Source organism: Gracilinanus agilis, chromosome 3 (assembly GCF_016433145.1).
Source record: "Gracilinanus agilis isolate LMUSP501 chromosome 3, AgileGrace, whole genome shotgun sequence".
In the NCBI taxonomy this organism is placed as follows: domain Eukaryota; kingdom Metazoa; phylum Chordata; class Mammalia; order Didelphimorphia; family Didelphidae; genus Gracilinanus; species Gracilinanus agilis.
This window is the reverse complement of record NC_058132.1, coordinates 86,458,388-86,482,690: the sequence shown is the minus strand read 5'-3', so window position 1 is coordinate 86,482,690 and position 24,303 is coordinate 86,458,388. Positions and strand designations below refer to the sequence as shown.

Below are 24,303 nucleotides of genomic sequence, written 5' to 3'. Positions count from 1 at the left end.
CCCCCCCCCCCCATCTTGGCTAGGAAAGCAGGCTTTATGCCAGGCAGGAGAATCTACACATTGGGTTTACTTTTTTTGTTAGATAATTGGGTTTGAACTTCTATTTCTTTTAGTTTATTTTCTTTCTACTTCAAGTGATTATTAATAAACTATGGAATATGATACTTGGAGTTATTGTATATTAATTTAAATTTTACATAATCAAATTGTAAAGAACTGAGAGAGAAAAGGAAGTGGAGGCATCAATTATAGGGGTTCAGCTTCTCAAGGAGATTAAGGTTCTCAAGGACTTTAGCCTCAAAAGGGAGGTGTGATATAGGACAATGACTAACAGGGATAAATGTATAAAATGAGAGGGTTTTTTTGAAGGGGAGGCATGGGCATGTTTGTAGGCAATTGGGAAGCTGCCATTATATAGGGAGAGATAGAAGATAAGTAAGAGTGTGGAGAGCATGAAATGGAATGGGATCACTTGGGTATATAGAGGTGTTTGCCTTGCAAAAGATAAGGACTGCCATACCAGGGCTACCTTACTTTGTGAGAATGATGGAGATAAAAAGGGAAGGCAACTGCGTAATGTGAAATAAAGGGGAAGGGAAAAGAGCCATCACCAAATGGCTTTAATTTTTTCAGTGAAATACGGGGCAGATGGAAAGAGGGTTGTAGAGGTTTGAAAAGAGATTTAACATTTTGGAAGAACAGTGCTGAAATAGTAAATCAATCAGGAAGATATAAAATTATGGCCTAGCTGCAGTGCAGGTCCAGTTGAGATTATGCGATATAAATTGTAGTGCTTGGAGCGGCACATGAGAAGGAGCGAGGGAAGCAGATGGTGGGAATAATCCAAGGCTGAGGCTGAGTAGAACAAACTGGATAATGGGAGAAGGGAACAAAGGATTCAAGAAAACAATGTGGAGCTGAAATGGTGGCCATAAAGTCAAGATAGTGAAGAGAGTATCCTGAACATGAAAGTACTATTTGTTGTGAGTGATGGCAAAATCAACTCTCTCTGAGGAGCTGAGGTGGGAGAGAGAATAGTTCATGGGAAATGAGCAAGTTAAGGGACAGGGAGGTTGAGGCATTGGAGGAAATATACATATATATTCATTATATATGTGTCATATATATATATATATATATATATAAAATATGCTGACATCCTAATAAGAGGGCAAGAATTAGGAAAGAGCAAAAACCTGAGCAAGCCACTGAATTCAATGAGAAAAGAAGGGGAACATCCAGGAAGTAGATAATCACTACTAGGATCTTAACTGGTCAGTAAATAACGATGGTTTGAATGAATCCCAAAGGAGAGGCTACTACAGGATACTAATAAAGGGAAAGCTAGGAAATGGTCATTGGGAGTAAGGAGTATTCCAACTCTCCCACTTCAACCAGTGAATGGGAGAGGAGAAGAGAAGGAGAAATGAATGAAAGTGAAATAAGAGCTGAAAAGAGTAGACTATGAGGCAATGGGGAGCCTCATTTCAATGAAAGCCTGAAAGAGAGAGAAGGCAGAGCAGAAGAAGAGAGTTAAGATGAAAGCAAGTGTGTTTCCTCTGGAGCAAGCATTCCAAATGGCAGTGAAAGGAATGGATAGCTTTAGAGTTGGGAATTGGGGAGAGAAGAGTTAGGGAAATGGAAATAAGGGAGCAGGCAGTGGGGGACAGGGAGTTCAGAATCACTGATATGCCAAGAGTATGTGTTGGTCCAAACTTGTTAATCACTGGACAATAAATTCAGGCAGGTTATCAAAATCTCTAGTTTAGCCTCAGGATCTATGCCTCTCAGGGTGTTAGCTCGAGTATGGGGACCAGTAGACTGGCAGGTGGTGTTTCTCCTTGCCCTGGAGGCAAATGTTTGATGGAATGGTGTCTCTTTGCCTTCCCTGAAGCCCTCACAACATCCACTGGAAGGAGGTTCAGGTATTATTTATTTCCCCCTTTTACAGACGAGGAAACCAGAGCTCAGAGACTTGAAGTCATTTGCTAAAGATTAAGTGGAAGTTAAGTGTATGAAGTATGCGACTTGGGAGTCGAAGACTTCCATTTAAATCCTACCTCAAGACACACTAACTCTAGGACTCTGGGTAAGTCACTTAACTAATATCTGCCCCAGTTTCCCCATCTGTAAAATAGGAATAGTAACATCACCCAGCTCCCAAGGTCATTTTGAGGCTCAAATGAGTTAATACATTTATGATGCTTTGTAAACTCTAAAGCATTATGTAAATACTAGCTGTCGTCATAAGCGTCGGAAGTAAGGGTTGCAACCGGGTCTCCTTTCCTTTATGAAAGAGCTTTCCAAACCTCGGGGTTGGAAGGGACGTCAGAGGCCATTTATTCTAGTCAGAACTAGAATTTCCTGTAAGAGATGCCCTTCTTCTTGAAGACCACCAATGAGGAGGAATTCATTGCCTCCAGGGACGACCCATTCTGCTCAAGATAGTGGGAAGTTTGGGGGTTTGTTGTCGTTGCGGGTTTGTTTTTGTTTTGTTTTTTTTTTTTTCCCCTGAATGTGGACCTGAAATCTGCCTTCGTGCCCTCGAACCCAGGTGAATGTAAAATCCTTGAGAATAGGGACTGTTTCCTTTTTGTCTTTGTTCTCCACCTCTCCTCCATCCTCAGCGCCTCCGTCTAGCACAGTGCCTGGCACACAGGCACAGTTTACTAAACTGCAATACACAACTAATCCCTCTTCCATGCGACAGTTCTTAAATACTTGAGGAAAGGAGGGAGCGCCTGTTCCGAGCTAGGGCCGGGGCTAAGCGCTTTGTAAATAGCTCATTCAGTCGTCTGCAGACAGCTGTCTTTGGCCATCCTCAGTCTTTTCTTCTGCAGAGGGAGCAAAGGGACCTGGGACAGGCTCGAGGCATTCACCCCAGCAGCAAAGACTTGCGGAGAGCCGCCTTTTCCGGCCGGCCGTTGAAGGGGCGGGGTCAGCAGGTTAGCTAAGCCCCAGGTAAGAGCAGGGAGGAGCCAGCCAGCGCCACTTCAAACTGCAGTTACCTTGCCAACACTGGAGCGAGCCTGGCACACGTTCTCTCTTCCCGGTTACCATGGACACGACACCCCCTTCTCCAACCCCATTCGGTTTCCCGCCCCCGCCACCGTGACTCCCGGGGCCCTGAGGCTCTGGTTTCCATGGCAACCCAGGAGCCCAAGTCTGGGGCTTTATTCACTTCCCGGGTCACCCCAGGACATGGTGCGGCCTCTTCCCCCAATTCTTTCCACGTACCCAGCACGTGTGACCCTCTGGGGCACTTTGGGGCCTGGACAGTTTCTTGTTTCCTCACTGAAACAAGAGACCGGGTCCATCCATCCTTCCACCAGCCAAATCCACTATCGGTTCACCAAGATCTCCAGGGCCTCCCTCTCCTGAGACAAGGGGATGGATGGGGTCACCCTCCCTGTTGGTGACATATAGCATCATGGGGTAAACTGAGGCTGGGCTTGAGAAAAGCATCTCTCCTATAACAGGGGAGAGGGAGCTCAAAAGCTGGGCAGAGAGAGTTCCTAAACTGACCCAGGAACCTAGGAATCTTGCCTCTCAAAGAATCCCAATGTTAGACTTAAAGCCCAAGGAGTACTTCCCTCCCTACCCCAGGGCTCCAGACCCAGAACCCATGAGTCCTATCTCCAAGAACCGGTGCCTGGCAACAGCTCTATGACCTCAGGTCCAGGGCCTAGAGCAGGGGCTTGCAGGCCCATCTTCCCTGCCCTCTTGGGGCTGCCCTCACTGACCATGGCAGCCAGCACCCCCCAGCCTCTGTCACTCTTTGAGGCTGACTCCACCTGGGCCCTCATCAAAGACAAGGTGGGAGAACTGAGCAAGCGAATGGGGCTGGATCTTAAACAGCCTTGGGAGGGGCAGGTTGAAGGATGATGTCCACCAGCTTTGACCCTTGCCCAACTGCCCCACAGGTCATCGAGGAGCGCTTTGGACCCAATGTGGTGGCTGTTCCCTTCCTGGCAGATGCAGCATGCTATGACCTCCTCGGAGTGCTGGTGAAGCAAAAGTCAAAGCCACCTCCGTGGCTCATCCGTGCCCGCCTAGGCCTACCCTTTCCCCTTGGGCTCAGTCTCCCCCGCCGTGGGCAGAGGGCTCTGCTCCCTGTGGGACCACTGCCAGGCCTGCTGGAGCGGACGAGTCCTGAAGGTGCCTTTGCCCACTGCACCAGGGAGTACTCGCCCAAGGGCAGGGCTGAGGTGGGCTATGAGGAAACAAGACTGGTGGATGGGCAGCCCTGCCGCATTAGCCTGCAGCTTGGGGGCTTGCGCAAACGCGTGGCCTTTCTGCTGCTCCCACCGGGTCAAGTGGGTCTCCAGCCGGCCCTGCCCTGGCTCCGTGGCACCCACAGCATTTATGTCATCTACCAAGTCTTCTCCTGCTCCTGGCTGCAGCTGGCACTCGCACCCACAGCCTGTGAACCCCGCCTGCTGCGCCTTCAGCACCCCTTGCCAGTGGCCTTTTCTTGCCTCAAGTTTGCACTGCAGCCCAAAGGCATGCTGGGCCCCCAGAGGCCACTGACTGGGGACAAACTGCCTCGGGAAGCCAGCTGGGCCCGGCCGGGTCCTGAGTCCGCAGTGAACTCCGTGCTGACCCCAGCTCTGGCTTCATCTCTTTCCAATACCCTTCTTGATAGCGACAGCCCACCCTCCCAACAGCCACCCACACCACCCAGCCAGGGGGCCCCAGAAGGACGGACGAGCAGGTTCTCCTGTAAGGGTCGAAACCCCTTCCGAAGGAGACCAAACATGCTGTCAGGTACAGGGAAAGGAAAAGGTACCTGAGCAGTGGGCCAGGAGACCTTAGGGGACTGGGCTGGGGCGTGGGATCTCCAGCCCTTGTAGGGGTCAGGGGGTGAATGGAGCCCCGGCCTTGGACACTGGCGTCTGTGGAGCCCTGAGGGACGGGGATGATGTGTGAGGCCTAGGATGGGAAGGAGAGAGCTTTGGGGGGACAGTGAGAGCAGGGGGAGGGGCAGAGGAGCAGGAAGTCCAGAATCTCAACTGATGGACAGGGCCATAAGGTGGGGTTGAATGCAGGAGGGCCAGAGTAAGGAACAAGGGAATAATCATGATTAAGCACTGTGCTAAGCACTTTACAAGTATCCTCTCATTTGAACAGGGAGATAGGTTGGGGAAAAGGACCCAGCAGATGGGTCCTGAGGGATCACAGATCAGGTGAGCTATGACCGTATTTCCCCCCCACCCCCAACAGAGATCTGGCTCTTCAGCCCCCGAAACCCCTCATCAGGGACCCAGGGCGGGGGCCCAGGGGACCCGGACCGGCACTCCATGTCCCTGCCTCTGCTGCAGGGCCTGTCAGCGGAATTCGACAGTGATGACTAAGGGTGAGGGGGAGGCAGGAGCAAAGGGGCTCAGCCCCAAGGCTTGGTGCAAGGAGACTAGTCCCCAATAAACACCAGCTGCTACTCCCCCAAACCACCCCAGACCAACACTGCTTTTTCCTTCTGGGAGGTGAATGGGTGGGCCAAAGCCCCAGGAAGCCCAAGGTCTAACTGATGGATCCTTATGGGCCTGACTCTCAGGCAAGGGGCCCAGGGGAAGAAATGAGGCAGTAATGAGGCTGCCCAATCCCAAGCAAGTCCTCAAGTCTATGCAACCCCGCCCACCCACTGATGAGCCCCAAGAAGAACAGAGGAAGCATTAGAGCTGCTTAGACATTTCCCTTTTATACATATTGCAACAAGTTCTCCATAAAACATTCATCTCAAATAAATTAAAAAGTTATCTTTCTGCCTCCTTGGCATCTAAAAACGGAGCCCACTTTATATCCAGCCCCCCTCCCTGGGCTCCTGATTGTCCAGTGGGCAAGGGGGATGAAGAAGGAAGGACTAGGGTTCAGGGCTGGGCCTGGCAGGGGTCCTGGGCCCTTCTTCAAAGGCCTCCAGCAGAAAGGGTGAGGTGACTGCATGGGCCTGGGAAATGGCCGCCAGCTCCTTGAGGAACTCGGGGAAGACCACTGCACAATAGACGGCATTCTTGATACGCAAAGCCTCCCCCTGACGCTCAGCAGGGCTACTCCGGAGGGGCAAAGGTGAGGTTCCCAGAGCTGAATGGGACCCCAAACCCCCACCAAGGCCCAAGGCTGGGCCAGGACCTTCACGGCCCAGTTGTGGAACTACTTGGGCTGTCTGCCGGGATCGAGTTGGACTGTGTGCATGACGAAGGAGCAGCTCTCCCAAGGATGGCTTCCGGGCCTTCACTAGGAAGCAGGAAAAAGTAGAAAGGGGATTATTGGAGGGGCTGAGGCTGAGCTGGAAGTCATAGGCCAGATTTAGGACACATCCAGAAACTGGTTTTTATCCCTTTTATAAGAATAAACTCAGGAATGGAGGAAAAAAGAAGTATGGGGAAAATGGTCGAGATAAAGGGCTTTCCTAGAACTAAGCCCATTTCCCACTTTTCTCTATTATCACAACTCTAGTAGACTTAACCTCCAACCTTCCTTATCCCGATCTTTCACAAGTACTGCTGCCCTCAAAGCCAAGGGATGAGGAGTTAGACAAAGAACTCTTTGCCCTCCGTTAACCCTCCAGGCTACTGTTCAGCTATAAGCACTCAAAATTTTCTGCAAGTCACTATCCTGAATATCCTAAACTTATTCACCTCAACTTTCAGTTGTATCTGCCAAGTCAATAACCATTCCCAGCCTGGAATCAAACCCACAATCTACTCTCTAGTCAATATATAGACAAGTGACAATATTTCTCATCTTTAAATACTTTTTAAAAATCCTTACCTTCTATCTTAGAATCTTAGCATACTCTCAAAGTATCAATCCTAAGAGTGATAAGAGCTAAGCAATTGGGACTTGCCCAGGGGCATATAGCTAGGAAGTGTCTGAAGTTATATTTGAACCCAGGTCCTCCTGACTCCAGGTCTGGCTCTCAACCCACTGTGCTACCTAGCTGCCCTTAAATAATTTATTTCTTGCCCCAATGTTCTCATCCTATCTGCACAGAAGAATCTTCTACCTTGCCAAGGCTCACCTGTCCATCTGTGCCCTTGATGATCTTCCTATTGCCTCCTCCAGGACACTGTTCCCTCAAAAACCATCATATACCATATAAAGTTTCACAAACATCTTTAAAATTTAGGGCCAGGGAGTTCGCTATTAAGTCGTCACTTCTCTTCATTTCCTCCTAGCATGGTACAGTATAAAGACTACTTGATTTGAAGACAGGGTCCTAGGTTCAAATCCTGACTCTAGCACAACCTATGTATCCCTGGTCAAATCACTTAACCTCTCTGGTCTCATTTCCTCATCTTAAAAAAAAAAGGAGGGGAGGGAGGATTTGATTAGATGACCTCTATAGGTCCTTCTAACTCTGCATCCTAGCTCTTATGCTTCCCTCTCATTTTTGAAACTTGTAGAAATTCTCGTCTTGTCCTTGAACTCTGCCTGCAGCTCCTTCATCTGCCTCCCTCCCATCTCTCCCCATCCAATCTAGCCTATACTCATGGCCACCAGAATAGTCTTTCCCAAGCACAGCTTGAACTAGTTTGCTTCTCAAAAATCTTTAATGGCTCCTCATAAACTATAGTCCCAACCCCCCCCCCCACCAGTTATTTCTGGCTACCTGGTACTTTACGGGAATTCTCTGTGTCCCAGCTTCATTTCCACTTTCCCAAAGTCTCCATTTCCATCTACACAGTCTCCTATCTCCTGAAAACTCCTCAGGTTTTCTGACTCCATGCCTCTAATGAAGTTGTTTTCTCTCCTGAGAATGCCCTGCCTTTACATATCTCCAAATCCTACCCCATCCTTCAAAGTCCAGCTCTAATCTCATCTCTGTCCTCCAGAGCCAGAAGAGAACTCTCCCTCCTCTAAAATCAAATATACTTATCATGAAATGATCAGACACTGCATGGTATTTCTATCTGTGTGAATATTAGCTCCACGAGGGCAGTAACTCTATTGACTAATTCTATGTATCCTGAAAGCTTCATATTCAACAGGCCTTAACAAACGTTGAAATGGCTATATGGCCTCACTTAACCTCTCTTGCTTCAATATCTTCATCTTTAAAATGGGGATATTAATAACATCTATCTCCCAGAGTTGTCGTATGGATCATATGAGGTAAGTGTAAAGCACTTAGCACAATTTCTGGCATATAGTAGGTGCTATATAAATGTTAGCTACCATTATCATTACTATTATTATTAAGAGGGTGGTCTTCAACATAAGGACTAGAGGAACTTGGGGCTCAAGACCTCACCAAAAGAGGGAGGCCCTAGGAATATGAAGGACTAGCCCAGGGGGTCACTAGGATTAGAGATTCTGGGCCTTCACTGAGAGACTCAGTGGAATTGGAGGAACAGGGTATCAACAAAGGACAGAAATTAAGAATTCAAAGGGTACAGGGACTAGGGTGTAACACTTTAGAAGGTATGGACTGGGTTTTTTAGGGCAATAAGAAGGATTAGGGAGTTTGGGGAGGATAGGTAGAGGCTTCACCCAGTTTGGACTTCGTCAAGTGAGAGGGCTACGGGTAGGAGGTCTGAAATCTCCCAGAAGGGATCGGAGAGATATTTGAATATAGAAGGATTGAGGAGAAAGGACCTCACCAAGGGTATCTGGGCGTCGTGGGGTAGATCCAGCCCCAGGACCCTCAGCCCAGTCCAGCTTGCCCCGGGCAATGAGGTACTTCTTGGCTTTGGAGAGTAATGCTGGGAAGTCCTCCTGGGAGGCTGCAAAGCTCTCAATCTTATTCTTCACTGAGCCCAGCACCTGTGGAACAGAACTTAATCATTTTTGCATGCCTGGATGCTCCTAGACCCCAAAGGTCAGGTTCATCGCATTTCCCAATTCCTTCTCCACACCCTATAACTGAGCCCAGGCCTTTACCCTTATCCTTATCTTTCTTCTATTGACACAATACATACAAATATTCATCCATTGTACACAAACAGCCCTCTCCTAAAATCATTCCATTCCACCATCCAAGATTTCTCTCATACACATGGCTGAGGAAACTCAATGATCAGCAAAATTAAGTACCCAAATGCACACAGCCAGTTAAATGGCAGTATAGACTTGACTCAAGTGATTATACCTCACTACCTCCATTCCTTAAAAGAATAACTCTCCTTTCTTACCTGAAGTAGAGACTTGACACTGGGCTGGAAGACCATGTTGGTGTTGAGCAGGAAAGAACGAAGCAAGGGCTGAGGATAACAAGCCAACTGAGCCACGAGCCCCGTCAGCAAGAAGTTGACATAAAGCGAGTTCTGCAGCATATTCTCCAGTTTGGCAAAGAGCACGGCCATGAAGGGGCCTGGGAACATGGTACACAAGACTTGCACATACCTCTCAAAATGAGATGGCTCATATTTCTAACATATGAGACAAAATACACAGAAGCCTCACAGAACTCAGGATTTACATATCTCTCCTTTCCCTTAATATCTTATGCTCATTTCTGTGAAAATGTACTAGAAGAACTGTGTATTCCTAAGAAGAATAACTGTTTACTATTACTGGAATGTTAAGGTTTTCTTTAAGGATATCTTAAGAGATGTAAGGTAGAATAGGAAGCAAACTTGTTCTGTTTGGCTCCTCAGAGTAAGTTGTAGAGGCATATTTCCCCTCAATATAATGAAAAACTCCCTAATAATTAAAGCTGTCCAGAAGTAAAATGGGTAGTTTATAGAGAAGTCTGGAAACAAACACACGTACATACACCACATCCCTTTGACTGGACAATACTCTTTAGGCTTACTTTAGGCTTTAGGACACTACTCAAAACTTAAAAGTCATTCCAGAATAGTGGAAAAAGTACTCTATTTGTAGTCTATGAATCTGGGTGGGAATCTTGTTAAGCATTTGGATGATCTGGATCAAGGAGTTTAATTCTCTCAGCCTCAAGCTGTATCTTCTATAAAATGAGGTAGCCGAACTAGGCTATGAGTTCCTTGAGAAATGGGAATGCTTCAGTCATTTTATTTGTATCCCCAATGCCTAGCAATATCTGGCAAGTAGTAAGCACTTAGTACTTGCCAACAAAGCAAAAAATTTATCTGTAAGGTCCCTACAAACTCTAAATTTTATGATCCCTTCCAACTGATTCTGTGATGTGAGGGATCATAGAATTGGGGCTGGAAAAGATCTTAAGATGTCATCTAGTCCAATACCCTTTTATAGATGAGGAAATTGTGCCAAGAGATGCCAAATGATTTAACCAAGATCATACATTAAGTGGCAGAACTGGACACATACCCAGGTCTTTTGATACCCAACTCAAATCTTTTTTTCCACTGTTCCACGAATGACAGCAGAGACATAAGCCATAAGGAACTGCAATAGGCTCTATAACTAAATAGAGGACACCTTGGGATAAGAGTCCAGAGTTCTTTAACTCAGTAATTCTGAGTTCTGTGAGTTTGCTACATTTTAGTCTTTCCTGAAGTACTAGTGAAATGATTTTGAAAAACCATGCCTCTGATCCGGGAGGGGTGGGGTGGGGAAAGCAGGCTTCTAGGCCAAGACCAAGCAAATCCAAAGGAACTGAAAAATTCTGGCAGTCTAAGTATCTAAGTGGCAAAACGAAGTACAGGGAAAGAGGCCTCCACCCAAACATCTATGGGGATCAGGCTAGCAAAGATTGAGTGAAACAGTAAAGAGGAAAAGAAGCTCAGATGGGATTGAATTTGGCCAGTCAGTCCTAACTTAGCTCCCAAATTTTCACAGTGAGAAACCTTATTTAGCTTCAGGTATGTCAATCAGCTTTCTGAATAGAGAACAGTCAGAAATCACAGAAAGGGCCCAGTTAAGTCTTCAATTCAGCTCAAGGTGTTAATCACAATATAAAATAGAAAATAGAGTCAGCTAACAATGGAAAGTCAAAGGTAGTCAAAAGGCCAAATAAAGAAAGCTCTTGATTTCAGAACAAAGTAGAAAGGAAATTAAAGGAAAGTAATTACTTTCTTTAGCAAATGAAGTAATATGATATAAAAACTCAAAAAACCCAAATTCAAGTCCTGGCTCTGCCACTTACTAGCTCTGTGGTCTTGGGGACTAGGCCTCACTAGGCATCATATAAGTTTCCTTATTTGTAAAAAGGAGGTAGGAAAGAGAAGTCACAGAATAAGAGTTAAAAAAGACCTGAGAGATCATGCCTTGATCTTGAATTACCTCTAAGCATCCTTTCAGTCCAAGCATTCTGTGAGTCTATGCTACAGACCACCAAATGGATAACAAGAAGGATAAGGTGAAGAGAATAGGATGCTGTCCACCCAGGAAACTGGACCAAGCTGCCAACACAACTTGTTACACTAGATAAGGAACAAGCTGTGAGATTGGACTACTAAGTGTGATTATATCAGACCCATCAGGACAGAAGAAACAGGATATGCTAAAAAAGTATAAGATCTAGATTCTAGAGCCAAAGAGAGAGCAGAAAAGAACATTCCTGAAGCCAAGAATCAGAAAAAGTTGAGCGAGACAATTTCAAAGTAAGATCAGGATAGACTAAAGTCAAGAGAAGAAAGTACAAAGTCACAGGTAGAAAAGTATTTTTGTTCTTTCTCCTGAGGACTACCAAGAAGGCATAGTGGAAGCTGCAGAATAAATGAGCAGTCCTGAAGCCAAAGGACAAGGAATAGTTAAGAAGGTGGTTTGAGCCACTTCTGTCCAGAACTAAGAATCTAAGACCAACCATAATTCGAATAATGAGGAAAAAGAGGATCCAGTGAAAACCAGAATTGTAGCTAAAGCAGGAGAGCAGAGAAGAGAAAAACTTAAAAAGGTTCACAGGTTTTAAACCAGAATTAACAATAGTTATGATTCACTCTAGCAGACATAAGCAATCCTCAGCACTACACTAGCTGAGGCCTTTTCCATGATATATCTTTTGTTTTTTTTTCCCCCCCATGTTCTTCAGTCCACTAGCAGGAAACATTTAGGAAAATCTCAGAATTGGGGTGGGGGAGGGAGTGACTAGTCTGTTGATGGCTACGGAAGGATATAGTGACTGGGGTGCCCCCTGGTGGAATTTCCTGATGGTGGCAGCTAAACAGAAGGGCAGGCTGACAGACCTTTTGCTTTTGGCCCCAGAGAAAAAAATTAAATCCTGGAGCTGAAGAACCCAGAGACCGCTTTGGCAGCAGGGATATAGGGTTCCAGCTTTAATCTAGCATACGTCATATATACATGCCTACTGCATGTATACTGGAGTGCACACACAAGCCTCCCACACAAGGCATGGGACATAGGATTCCTATAGATGCCAAGACATAAAGATGCCTTACATAAAGGAAACAGCATCCACATGACTTCTAATTAGGCCAAGATCACAAGGCAGTGTAAGATCATCAGTAAACCTGAAATTACACAGAATACTGTAGATTCACCAGGACTAGAGACACAAATTCTTAGAGGAGGCCAGATACAGAAAGACACAGGAATAGATCATGTAAGTCCAGAACAAACCATTGGCAATAGGGAAACTCATGACTGGAGAGTGACCCTGAGAACACACATGACCTAATGTGGCATGAATGCAAAATGTTGGCCAAGAAGACATACTTAGCACAGCACAAGAAAGCAAAAGAAATTTGTGAGAGCAAACATACCTGAAACAACAAACACGGAAACAAACATGAGCCAAGGCGAACAATCAAAGAGACATGAGACAAGAAATACATGATAAAATGTACCAGAACAAATAGAGCTCTGAACCGTAAGTCAGGAAGATCTTGGTTTGAATCCCACCTTCAGAATTTGTTATCTGGGTGAGCCCAAGCAGCAAATTCCTTAACTTTTCAGTTTTAGTTCCATCATCAATAAAGTAGGGCTAAGAAGAGCAACTACTTTCTAGGGTTATTATGAGGAACAAATGAAACAATGTATGTAAAGTACTTGGTACACTTTAAATTACTAGATAAAAGTGAGGTTTTAGGATTACTATGGTCTGAATACAGATGAGATATGGACCAGAAATCTCATCCAACCCAGTAAGAATAAGCCAAAATGCAAAGGCAAGGAAGTCCTCAATTCAGGATGAGCATGGGAGAAACAGGCAATAGCAGTAAAAGCACAGGAGATATGTATGGCCCAAAGGTATAAAACCCAGTAAACCTGGGGGAAAACATCAGGATGAAGGGACTCACCTGTGAAGGGTTGGCTGGGTAGCTGGCTGGGAATCCGAAGGGGGCTGCTGAGGAGGGGGCCAAGGGGCTCAGGTGGGCAGCTAAAGCTCTCGTAGACTGCCTCCTCCTCTTCAGGAGGCGGTGGGGATTCATGCCGGGAATCTGGCCCAGCTCCCCCATTACTCAGTGCCACCTCCAACTCCTTTAGCTCCCTCCCAAAGCCCTCCAGCCCAACCAACCCTCCAACTCCCCTTTTTTGTTCCCCCACTCCCCCACCGGGCCCTCGACGCACTTTCTTGGCCCCCTCAGGCCAAGGCCCTAATGCTCCATTGACCTGGAGGTAGGTCAGCAGGCCAGAGCCCTCTTCTTCCCCCAGAGACAATATCCGTGTCCCTGTATGGCCCCCACCGCCCAGCTCTTCTTCCTCCCCTTCCCCCCCATCCTCCCCATCCTCTTCCTCTGGCTGCAAGCTCCGTTTCTTAGTCCGAGGGCCAGAGCTGGGGTCCACAGGGCTTGGGTCAGCAGGGGGCTGCTCCCCATCATAGGGGGCAGACCATGAGCGGCAGGCATGAACACAATGGTCCACACATCGCCGAGCCTCCCGAAGGTATTCTAGGTAGTTGTCTTCTAGCTCTCCTGGCTCCTCCACAGGCCCAGGCCGATGACCAGGACTAGAGGCCGGTGATGGGACCAGGTTGGGAGAGCGAGGAGCCGGGCTGGAGGGCTCAGTGCCACCCAGGCTCTGCTGCCGAAGGAAAAGAGCAAGGCGAGATGGTGTAGAGGGCCGAGGTACTGTCACCACTGAAGAGGAATCTAAATTGGGGCTGCCAGGGCCTGTGGACACAAATGGAGGAAATAAGGAAAATGAGAAATCAAAGAAACCATTGCAGAATGGGGGGAAAGATCACAGAAGAGGTCAGGACAAATCAGGGGAAAGAAGAATTAGAAGGAGGGAATACGGGAGACAGACAGGTGGGGATCACAGAACCAATCAGGATAAATATTCTTCCAGCTCCCTTCAGCTTTCAAATCATGATCTTTGCTCAGTCCCTCCATTCTGTGGGTTCCAAAATGAAAGAGGATGGAGAAGCTGATGGAATGCTACAGGCACAGAATAAAAAGGAAGGGTCTGGAAAGGGATAGGAGCTGAGAGATTGGAGGTGCTCTATTTAGAGGCAGGAGATAGCCAAAATCCTTTCCACCCTAGACTTTCTATGTGGGATTAGAGATACTTCATTATAAACTTCCTCCCAGAAAACCAGTCCATATTTGCCAGTGGCGATACCCACCTCGAGCCCAGGAAGCCTGTTCCAGGTGAGGTGGGCTGGGGGCACGATGCCGGCAACATCGAGGGATCAAGGACAGGAACTTGTCAGCTGCCCGCCCATACAGGTCCAGGTCACGTACAGCTCGCTTCTGGCTCAACATGACATGGTTACATGGGACCAGATACCTGAGGGGAAGTGGGGAACAGTAGCAGGGGGTCAGATACTTGAGAGACAAGCAATCTTGAGACACAAAAACTGAGGATCAGGGAGTTTGGAGGGTTAGGGCCCAGGGAATCAGGAATATGGGGATCAGTGAAGGCAGAGAGGGAGCTATGGATGGGGGGGGGGGGGAAGGGAGGAGACAGGGGGAGGCGCAGCAGCAGTTGATGTCAAGAAGAGAGCCATGTTGGAGCCCTCCCTCGAAACCCTCTCACACCTAGCTAGGGAAAATGCACAGCTGAGCCCACCAGGTCTCCCAAACAGTGCCCTCCCTTCACCAAGCCCACTAGGGGGTACACTGTGCTCCCACTCACAGTACCTAAGCACCAGCTGCAGCACCACATCCTCACAGTTGAGGTTCAGAAGGGTCCTGAAGAGGCTCAGAGAGACCATGCAGAGCTGAGGGAGAAGGAAGGGATCACTTACCTAAGGGTCCCCCCCCAACCACTCCCCAGCTTAGGACAACAGCAGAGAACAAGGAGGAAAAGGTCATGTAGCATACAGTTCCTATTCCCTGCTGCCCTCTACTCCCCTTCAGCAGAGAACACATTGACATGGGAAAGGCACAATCACCTCCAATTCTCCCTCCCAGGAGCTAAAAATAACAATTAGATTTTCTTAGGATTTACAAAAGCTTTGTCCCTCAAGAGTCTCACAACACTAGAAAGTATTACCTTCCTTATTTTACAAATGAAGTTAACTACCCAAGGTCACACAGCTTACAAATAAATGCTGGAGCCAATATTTGAATCCAAGTGATCTAACCATAAGTCTAGTAATCTTTCAAGGAATAATTTGCACAGAGCCCCACATTCAGTAGGGAACAAAGAAACAGACACATGGAGACAACAGACCTGGGAAGCAAAAGGGAGCAAGGACCACAGGATCAATGGAGAAAGACCTATTCTTTCCTCACTAGGGGTAGTCTGCATATTGGTTTGAAGTGTTGTTTTAGCCATGATATAACAAATGGAATGTTTTCAAAAATGCTCCATTTCACTCATGTCCTCTCTAGTCTCTACTCCAATACAGGTGTTCATTATCATTCATCTGGATTATTTGAATAGCATATTAACAGATCTTCCTACACCAATACATCTTTCACAAATTGCCATTTCTTCAAATGCCTTTCCTCAAAGATCATTAGTGGCTCCCTGCTACCTTCTGATCAAAGTTAAAATGACTCTTATCTTGCTGGCATCCAAGGCTCTTTGTATACTCTATTACCCTTCTGACCTTTTCTCATCTAGTCCCCTCCAGACACTTCAGTCTAAAATGGGCCCTCTCTAACCTCTGAGTGCCTTCATTCAACTGTTCCCATCCCTGGAATAGCCTCCCTTCCCTCTTATTCTGGTGAATTCCAACAGTTCTTTAAAACCTAATCCAAACTTCCTCCACAAAGCCTACATTAGTAATGACCTTCCTCAGACCCCCCTCTAAAGCACTTCCTCAGTAACACTGCATAGTCTAGTTATCTGGTAGGAAGGAGGCACTAAAATGCAGCAAAAAGCATGGAACTTCAGGGTTAGTTGTGAGACCTATGTTCAAATCCTGGCTTTGCCACTTATTACTTGTGTGACCCTGAGCAAATCATTAAACTCTTAATTTCCTTTATTTCCTCACCTATGAGAGGGCTGGGCTAGATGCCATCTAAGGTTCTTTCCAGCTATAGATCTTGATCCTTATTTAAACTGTGAAGAGCCTGGGCACCTAACACAATAGGCACATAGTTTGTCTGTAGAGTGTTAGATGGAATCCCTGAGTATCTGCAAAGATTATTCTAAAACAATGAAACTAAATGTGTCAAACTACTCAATGACAATGTGGCTGAGTATCTGTCTGTGGAGAGATTAGGTCACCAGGAAGGTTTGCCCTAGGAAGTGGGCGGAGTTTCAGACAAGGAGAGATTCTGAGTCATCTTGCCTGCTCAACCGCAGGGCTGCTTAACCTTTTGTGCCATAGGTCCCTCTAGCAATCTGGTAAACCAAATGGATCCTTCCTCACTGTAATGTATATGCATTTTAATTCATAATTGAAGGAAATGCTGAATTTCCATTAGAGGTAACATTTATCCATGGACCTCTTTTTGAGGGGAAAGGGGAGGACCATAGGTTAAGAATTCCCCTTTCTTGAGATATCAGAGAAAGTGCAAAGGAGAGAGAGAAAAGGAGGAAGGGGAGAAGAGCAAAAACTAGGAATATCTTAGATTCTGAACAGGAGGGGGGTAAGGGAGGACAGGAATATAAAGACTGTACCAGGTAGTATAATTATATGTACAGATGTCTTTATGAAGCACTGACTCAGGGATAGAGGAAGACATAGTTCCTTCACAGATGAGCATAAGGTTCAGGACTGCCTGATATTTTCTTAACTCCTAAAGAACCATCCCCCTCCTCATCCCATAAGATCTGTGGAGGGAAGAGAGCCTTTGTAGCTGTAGCAGCCAATTTCTCTATGGCTTCCAGGGTTCCTAGATTTTCTCTGCCTAGGTATGGACACAGATTCTCAGAGTTCGAGACCTCCAAGGCACAGGAATCCCCTCTACAAGAGACCCAGTAAGTGATCATCCAGCCTTTACTTAAGACCTCTTGAGGCAGGTCATTCCACTTGAGGAAAATTTTAATCGTTTGGTGTAAGGCAAAACTTTCCAAATGAAACCTCCCTCAAAATGAAACAACTTCCCCTCATTGTTCTTACAAGCAGAAAAAGTCAGCTCTTCCTTCCACATGATAGCCCATCATAAAAGAGAAGAAAGGTGCCATGTCATCCCTAAATCTTTGCTTCTCCAGGAAATCCCCAATTCCTTCCACCAATCCTCATATGGCATGAAACTAAGGTCCTTTATCAACCTTACTGCCTTCCTCTAGACCAGTGATGGCGAACCTTTCAGAGACAAAGTGCCAGGAACTGCCCCCACTCCCAGAGACCACATGGCATGCCCCTCCTCCCCACCAAGTGCCAGGCATGCCCTGCCCCCCAGCCCCTTACCCCACACAGGGAAGGGAGAAAGCACTCCCATTAGGCTACTGGGCAGAGGGATGGTTGAAGTGAGGAATATCCTCAGTGAGTGAGTGTAGAGAGGGGAGTGGCCCGAGTGTTCTGCTCCCCTCTGGCTTTGCCACCTATGAGCCTCCCATCTTATCTCTCTATGCACTCCCATTGAGCTGCTGGGCAGAAAATGTGAAAAAATGTTGTCAGGAATGGTGGAGGGGGGGAGGGGAGCAGCTCTGCCCGAGTCCCTCTGCCTTTCTAGTAACTGCCCCCCACCCCCAACCTTGGGGCACAGCCACTGCCCATGGAGAGTGCTCTCTTTGGCATCTGTGCCATAGGTTCACCATCACTGCTTTAGATACTCTCTAGTTTAATTCCTTTCCTAAAATGTGGTGCCTGGAACTGAACTCCATCTGCTGTCCTTCTTCTTTGCTCAACAGCAGAGGTTAAGAGATTTTCCAAAGTGTGAAGTAGCAGAAAAAACATTAGCTCAAGAGACAGAAGGCCTAGGTTCAAATTTTAGCTTCCGGGGTACTATTTCTATGACCCAAGGCAAACTACTTGATTAGCCTGGGTCCAGGTTTCCTTATTTGTAAAAATGAGATAGCTGGATTAGAAGAACTCTATAAATCCTTCCAGCTCTAAGGGAAAGAAATTCAAGCAGAAAAATCTGAGAATACATTTTGTCAAGTAATAGATCTTAGAGAGAGAATTCTAAGATGCTTATGGGGTGACTAGCTTTATAGACCAACAACTTTCATAATAGAATCAACCTAGCAAAGTTTAGAAAGGCTAATCACCAAGCTGACCAAAGTATGAAATTTTTGGCCACAGAAATTAATAAAAGCTTATCTATTATAGTAAAGAAGGATTGTGATCTGTATTTATGGAAGGAGTACCCAACACTAACAAAATCATAAATGAAACATTGATAATTCTTTTTAAAAACCATTATGTCTGCTCCAAGTAAGGAAGTAAAGTAGTATTAAGCCTGCTCTTGAGAAACTTCCTCCATAGGAGGTTTGTTGCATACTTGTCCCCACCATCTAAACATAATTCAGGTGACCTAAGAGGAAGAAGGCCTTGTGTCCATAGCCAAGCAAAGTGAGTATAAAGGTATCTTGCAACCCCACAGGTCAAGGAGAATCTTTAGGCAACAAGAAAAGCAGAATTCAACCTCCTCTCTATCAGTTGTGGAATATGGTTCCTTAGAGGAAAAAGAAAAACATTAATCCCAGGGTCTAGCTGAGTGATAACCCCCCCTCCTTCCTAGTGTCACTGATTTGTAATCCTATCGCTCCTGCTAAATTGACACCTGTTAAGACACCTAAAATGACACCTGTTAAGGGCAGGACCAGTAATTTAATTAACTTTATATCCAGTACAAAAGCCTATTAACATAGAGATGTTTGTTAATGACCATGGAAAACTAAAGGGGCAGATCAATAGTTATCCCCTGGTCCATAAGGCTACACCAGAGACTGAGCCCAAATGAGTTAACTATCAGCTTATGACAAAAGGAAAGAAAATCTGAATTCATCTAAGTCATTGCCATTAGAAGTGGCTATTAAGCATGCACACAACAAATGAGGACAAAAGATCCAATAGCTACCCTGGAGATTATAGGGTCTTATCAGGATAAGGAAAAAAAGTATAGCGGAACAGCTATCTCCTGAGGACAGTAACCAATAGAGGCATTTGGAAAACCAATGCAGGCTTGAAGCCAAAGTGAAAATCCAAGGCCCAAAAGAGGACAGGAGCTTAGTTCACAGATGAAATGATGCAGGGTGGGTCAAAGGATAGCAGTAAGGAATGGAAGCAGACAAAAATCAAGAAGCACCCTGACCTATGGGCAGTAGCCATGACCAAGGACAGGGGTTGTACCCGTGAGTTACTGCTGATTCGTGAGACGAGGGTGTCAAGGATGGTGTGAGCATCATGCCGGTGGAGCAGCAGGAAGCGCAGGAAGGTTCGGAGTAGGGCAGGTTCGGAGACGCTGCGAAGGAATAGCTCCAGGTACGCTGTGCTGGCAATCATCTCCTCCACAGAACTCTGGGTTTGGGGTGGGGGGAGGGGAGGGGATGGGAATCAAGACCCCCCCCTACACACACATATCCCAAGTTGAGGACTATTCCCCAGAGTGAGTATTAGGGGAAGATGGGAGGAGAGTGTGTGTACTGGGGGAGGGAGGAGAGAGGTGGGAAGAAGATAATCTTTCACCACCACCATCCCCAGGGCCAGGGGAGTCAGGATAAGACTTAAAGACATACCCAACCCCACTCCCAAGCAGTCCCCACCTCCTGTCCTGCTCCACACCTTGTGCAAGGCAGGGCCCATGACAGGCACCAGGAACCCATTGTGAATGTAATCGACCAGCTGCTTCTGAACCAGTGGGTGAGCCACCTGCAGGGGATTGATGGTGAGAGAGGAAGCATCCTGGCCCCCAGCTCCCAGATGAGTAAAAGGGATTATAAGAACCTCTAGAGATATCCCCCACCCTCCAAACACACTCACACACACTCACACTCACACTCACTCTCACACTCACACTCACACACTCACTCTCTCTCTCTCTCTCTCTCTCTCTCTCTCTCTCACTCTCACTCTCACTCTATCTCACTCTCCCCTCCTCCACATTCACACACATTGTTCCCTAATAAACCCTCTTCCACTTGGATAACTAATATAGAACTTCAGGCAAGTTTCCCGCTGTCCCTTATCCCACTGTTGCTCTTGATTCACCTTACCTGAATAACAGCATTGCAGAACTCCAGGGAGCTCATAAAGAGTGCAAGAGCTGGCACACCCAGCCAGTCTTCCCGCCTCAGGCAGTGCCAGTCATCCCCCCGAACTTCTATCTTTCGGGGCAAAGATGAGTACAGAGCGCTCAGTCCTGTGGCCAACACCTGGGGCCATAGCAAATGAAGGGATGACTTAGTTACCAGATGGTTAATACTGTACCAGCCTTCCCCCACCTAGGTGACTAGTTCCCTGGGAGATGTCTAGGGTAGAGGATGGAGGAAAGGGAAGGAAGAACAGGACCCTGGGGTTCACCCTTGCCTTTTCTACTACCCCTGGGGTTGGCTTTCACATATTAAGTCCCACCCTTAGCCCACTGTTTGGGAAGAGGGGTCTGACCGGGCAAAAGTAGGAGTGGTCAGCGATGTACTGGCCCACGGTGGGACTGCCAGCCGACAGTGCCATGAGTAGCAGCAGAGCATCTCGAGCCTGCTGACCCAGCGTCCCTTCACGGTGCACAAAAGGGACAAGGCGGGAGAAAAGCAGCAGGCGGGGTGCTGCTCCTGGCTCTGGAGGAGGCTGTAAGAAGAGCTCAAGTAGTGCTGGCTCTCGAGCCACACACACACACAGCTGGCTGAGCAGGAGCACGAGGCCAGCATCCAGTGCAGGACCAGTGGGAGGACCGCAAGCTTCCAGCAAGGTTAGCAAGGCCTCTCGAACTGGCCGGTGATGTAGTAATGGCTGGCGGGCCTCGCTCACCAGCATTTCAAACAGCTTCAGCTGCTCAGCCCGCCTTTCCTCAGCACCTACCCCATCCCCAGGCCCATCCCACTGCAACTGCCAGGCCAGCACCCTTGCTAGCAGATCCTCATGAAGAGCAAATTCCAGAAGGGGGCCTGGGGCTGTAGGAGCTGAGGGGGTTGCACGGTCCTCCACCAGCAGTGTCAACATCTGATACATGTGATTATGCACGGCACTAAGATCATCTGACCCTCCAGGGGCTGCTTGTGAGGCCCTCCGCTCCAGAATTCTGACTACCTGCAAATCAGGGAAAAGTCAATTGAAGAACTCTGGGTATGGGACCTAGGTTACCTTCTCAAGAACTCATTCTGCAAAACTCACCTCACAATACCCTTTTCACCTACGCAGTAGCAAGGCACAATCTTGGAAATGAAAAACAGCCTCCTTTTTTGCCCATGCCTCCTACAAATACACACTCATGACTTCTTTGGCTCCCTAATTCCCACATTTAAGGAAGGACTTACCAAAGAAGGACACAATATAGGCAGTGGGAGAGATTAAAGGAAAAAAACTAGGGAAAAGTTGATAAGGGGTGCTAACTAAGAAAGGTCAGGACCAGAAGGGAATCACTGAGCAAGAGCAGGCCAAAAGGACTTTACACAGAGGCAAATAAGAAAATGAGGTCCTACCTGAGACCAGTGGTTCTTGAAGACCATCAGGCAAGTCTCTGGATCAGCAGTAACAGGAGTTTGTAGGCTAGTAGTTCGAGGGGCACGGTGTCCAGGGCCCCGAGGGGCCAGTTTGCTCAGCCAACTCATCTTCTCCATGGGGTGGAAGGTTGGGCTGGCCAGGGCCCCAGGGATCACCCTCCTGGGGTTTGCCAACTGAGGGCTCCCTCCACTTGTGGCTCCCACTTGCTTCATCCAGTTTGGAGAGATCTACAATCCTCCATGATAGCAGGGACATACATCAGGCTGGAAGGGATAAAATTAAAGTAAAAACTGAGCCAAGTGTACAGTACAGACCCAGTCAGAGTTAAGAATCTGAGATAAAGTTGAAAAAATCTGATAGTTCAATGGGAGGAAGACACCTTAGCAAATGGTAGCTGAGCTGTTACCAAAACCCCAAGTCATCATCCCAGGGACACAGAGTATAGAGCAATTACTTGTCTTACTGATTCTTGCTATGTCTGCCTCCTGAATGGAGACTAAAACCTTCACCCTACCATAAAAACACACATATGTACAAACTAAACACACAAATACTATCTCTTTAGGAATAGATAACATACAGAAGAGGCTCAGGATAGCTAACAACAAAAGCTGAAGAGAAGTGATATTAGGGAGATAAAGGTATCCCTGGGCTTCTAAACATACATACACACACACAATGTCACTTGAAAGTCATCATCAGATGCACACAACAGCCACCCACACAGTCCAGAATTACAGAGTATAAGGAGGAATGAGGGGTATGCATAGGCCTGGATTGGTGGCAAGATGAACTCAGAAAGATGCCTGCCATCCTGGCAAAGCAGCTTCTCCTATAAGTGCCTCCATCACCCCCACCCCCACCCCCACCTCCATTCCTCCTCCCTGGGGAACTCCACAGCAACCAGGAGCTAAGAGTAGGCTCTATGTAGTCCACTTGGTAAACAAGCCTCTCCTGCTCTTCCTAGAGAAGAGTTTGGAGAAAAAAGGCCTTCTAAGTTATCTTTATCTAAGCTAAAACAGGTTCAGCTAAATGTCCTATGGATACTCACAACTCATTGTCTAATGTCCACCAGGCACCCTACTCCCCAGTTAATATATAGGGAATAGGGTTTAGAGGAAGACAGCAATGCCTGTGCCAAGGTGGAACAAGGCCTGAAATTCCTAATCTCTCTTTTCTCAGCCCACAGACCAAGCACATGATGGCAGTGCCCCCTCCCACATATACTAGACTAGTTCAATACCAGAGAAAAATCAAGCAGAAACATGCCCTCTGAGAAAGGCCCTAGAGATAGAAGAAAGAGCCAGTATCACAGGACTCTGGGCCCAAAAAGCCAGGAAAGGAGATATAAGAGATGCCCACTGACCTGAAACCAGGTGCCCAGCCAGGAAGTGCCAACAAAAGTCACATGGGCAATACGTAGCCAAAATGCCAAGCTGCCCACTGAATTCTACCCCTCAGCATAGGAACAAGAGGGAGTGGCCCAGTCTTAGCATCAACCTTTGCTCTGGGTGTGCAGGCCTCACCCCACCTAGATGACAGGCCTTCAAAAACACTAACCCCAACTCCTTCCTGGTGTGTCAGGGAAGTTCATCTACCTGCAACTGCCTGTGAATTTGACACACACATACACCCCACCACCACCACCATACCAAATAAAATTGCCCATGGCATCTGATTTCTGCCATGGGCAATTTTATTTGGTATGGTGGTGGTGGTGGGGTGTATATCAGATGAAGTTTTCTCTGCAAAGAGCAAGGATGGGAATCAATTCACCTAGTTCTAGAAGAGTCCCTTGGATGATCTCACATAGAGAAATCCACAAACATCATGTCTCACACAGAGCAACACCCACTCTATTCATAATTCATACACCATAACCCCAACCCTCTTATGACCACATATAACTTTCCCCATGTAAGCAACACAATCCCTATCCCAGTTTCCTCCCCATTCTCTATTACTCCAAATATTAACTAAGTCAGATTATATCACAACTTCAAGGAATCTCAGAGTTGGAAGGATCTTAGAAATCATTTATTACAATTAAAACATGACAAGGAATCTCCTTTATAGCACCCATGACACATTGGCTTAATGATAGAGAATACATGAGATACTAAGGCAATTCCAAGAATGAGACTCTCCTAGGTGGAAGAGATTTCAAAAGCTACCTAAGTCCAAACTGGTAAAGTACTCTGCTTACAACATCCCAAATGTGTGTTCTTCTATGTGGCACAATTGATACAGCACTGGGCTTAAAATCAAAAAGACTGGGTTCAAATCTGGCCTCAGACACTTACTGTGTAACCCTAGAGAAGTCAACTAACCCCTATCTGCCTCAGTTTCCTTATATAGTCCTTACTTGTGAGGATCAAATAAGATATCTGTATTCATTAAAATACCTGGCACATAATAGGTGCTTAATAATGTTTAGTGACTGACTCTTCTGTACTTAATGCAAGTGATATTTCTACCTAAATGCAGAAATTCATATTTGCCTCTATAATCTT

The 24,303-nt window shown here is 46.8% G+C and overlaps 2 protein-coding genes across 3 annotated transcripts; one reads left to right on the top strand and one right to left on the bottom strand.

The window, feature by feature from the left end:
* The first annotated feature begins 3,666 nt into the window (after positions 1–3,666).
* C3H11orf42 (chromosome 3 C11orf42 homolog) lies at positions 3,667–5,354 on the top strand. The gene is made up of 3 exons (XM_044666097.1): positions 3,667–3,816; positions 3,924–4,767; positions 5,224–5,354. Exons 1-3 carry the CDS (start codon positions 3,667–3,669, stop codon positions 5,352–5,354), a joined length of 1,125 nt encoding a protein of 374 aa, XP_044522032.1.
* A 325-nt stretch (positions 5,355–5,679) lies between these two features.
* On the bottom strand, positions 5,680–21,981 carry FHIP1B (FHF complex subunit HOOK interacting protein 1B). 2 transcript variants are annotated; one of them, XM_044665844.1, is made up of 11 exons: positions 21,769–21,981; positions 20,738–21,376; positions 20,347–20,505; positions 19,916–20,002; positions 19,484–19,651; positions 14,928–15,007; positions 14,411–14,574; positions 13,143–13,955; positions 9,132–9,310; positions 8,601–8,763; positions 5,680–6,231 (listed from the first exon to the last, which is right to left on the bottom strand). In XM_044665844.1, exons 1-11 carry the CDS (start codon positions 21,904–21,906, stop codon positions 5,861–5,863), a joined length of 2,961 nt encoding a protein of 986 aa, XP_044521779.1. In that variant the 5' UTR covers positions 21,907–21,981; the 3' UTR covers positions 5,680–5,860. The 2 variants fall into 2 exon arrangements, with proteins under 2 accessions (XP_044521779.1, XP_044521780.1); XM_044665845.1 differs by having other exon boundaries at positions 14,381–14,574; positions 21,769–21,974.
* Between the last annotated feature and the right edge of the window lie 2,322 nt (positions 21,982–24,303).

Bases quoted from the DNA above. Each gene is read 5' to 3' on its own strand.
- C3H11orf42 (XM_044666097.1), top strand. From the start codon at position 3,667: ATGACCTCAGGTCCAGGGCCTAGAGCAGGGGCTTGCAGGCCCATCTTC. The intron at 3,817-3,923 runs GTGGGAGAACTG...ACTGCCCCACAG, and splicing joins GGGCCCTCATCAAAGACAAG to GTCATCGAGGAGCGCTTTGG. The intron at 4,768-5,223 runs GTACAGGGAAAG...CACCCCCAACAG, and splicing joins GAGACCAAACATGCTGTCAG to AGATCTGGCTCTTCAGCCCC.
- FHIP1B (XM_044665845.1), bottom strand. From the start codon at position 21,906: ATGGAGAAGATGAGTTGGCTGAGCAAACTGGCCCCTCGGGGCCCTGGA. The intron at 20,003-20,346 runs GTAAGGTGAATC...AATCCCCTGCAG, and splicing joins TCTGCAATGCTGTTATTCAG to GTGGCTCACCCACTGGTTCA. The intron at 19,652-19,915 runs GTGTGGAGCAGG...CCCCAAACCCAG, and splicing joins TGGGCCCTGCCTTGCACAAG to AGTTCTGTGGAGGAGATGAT.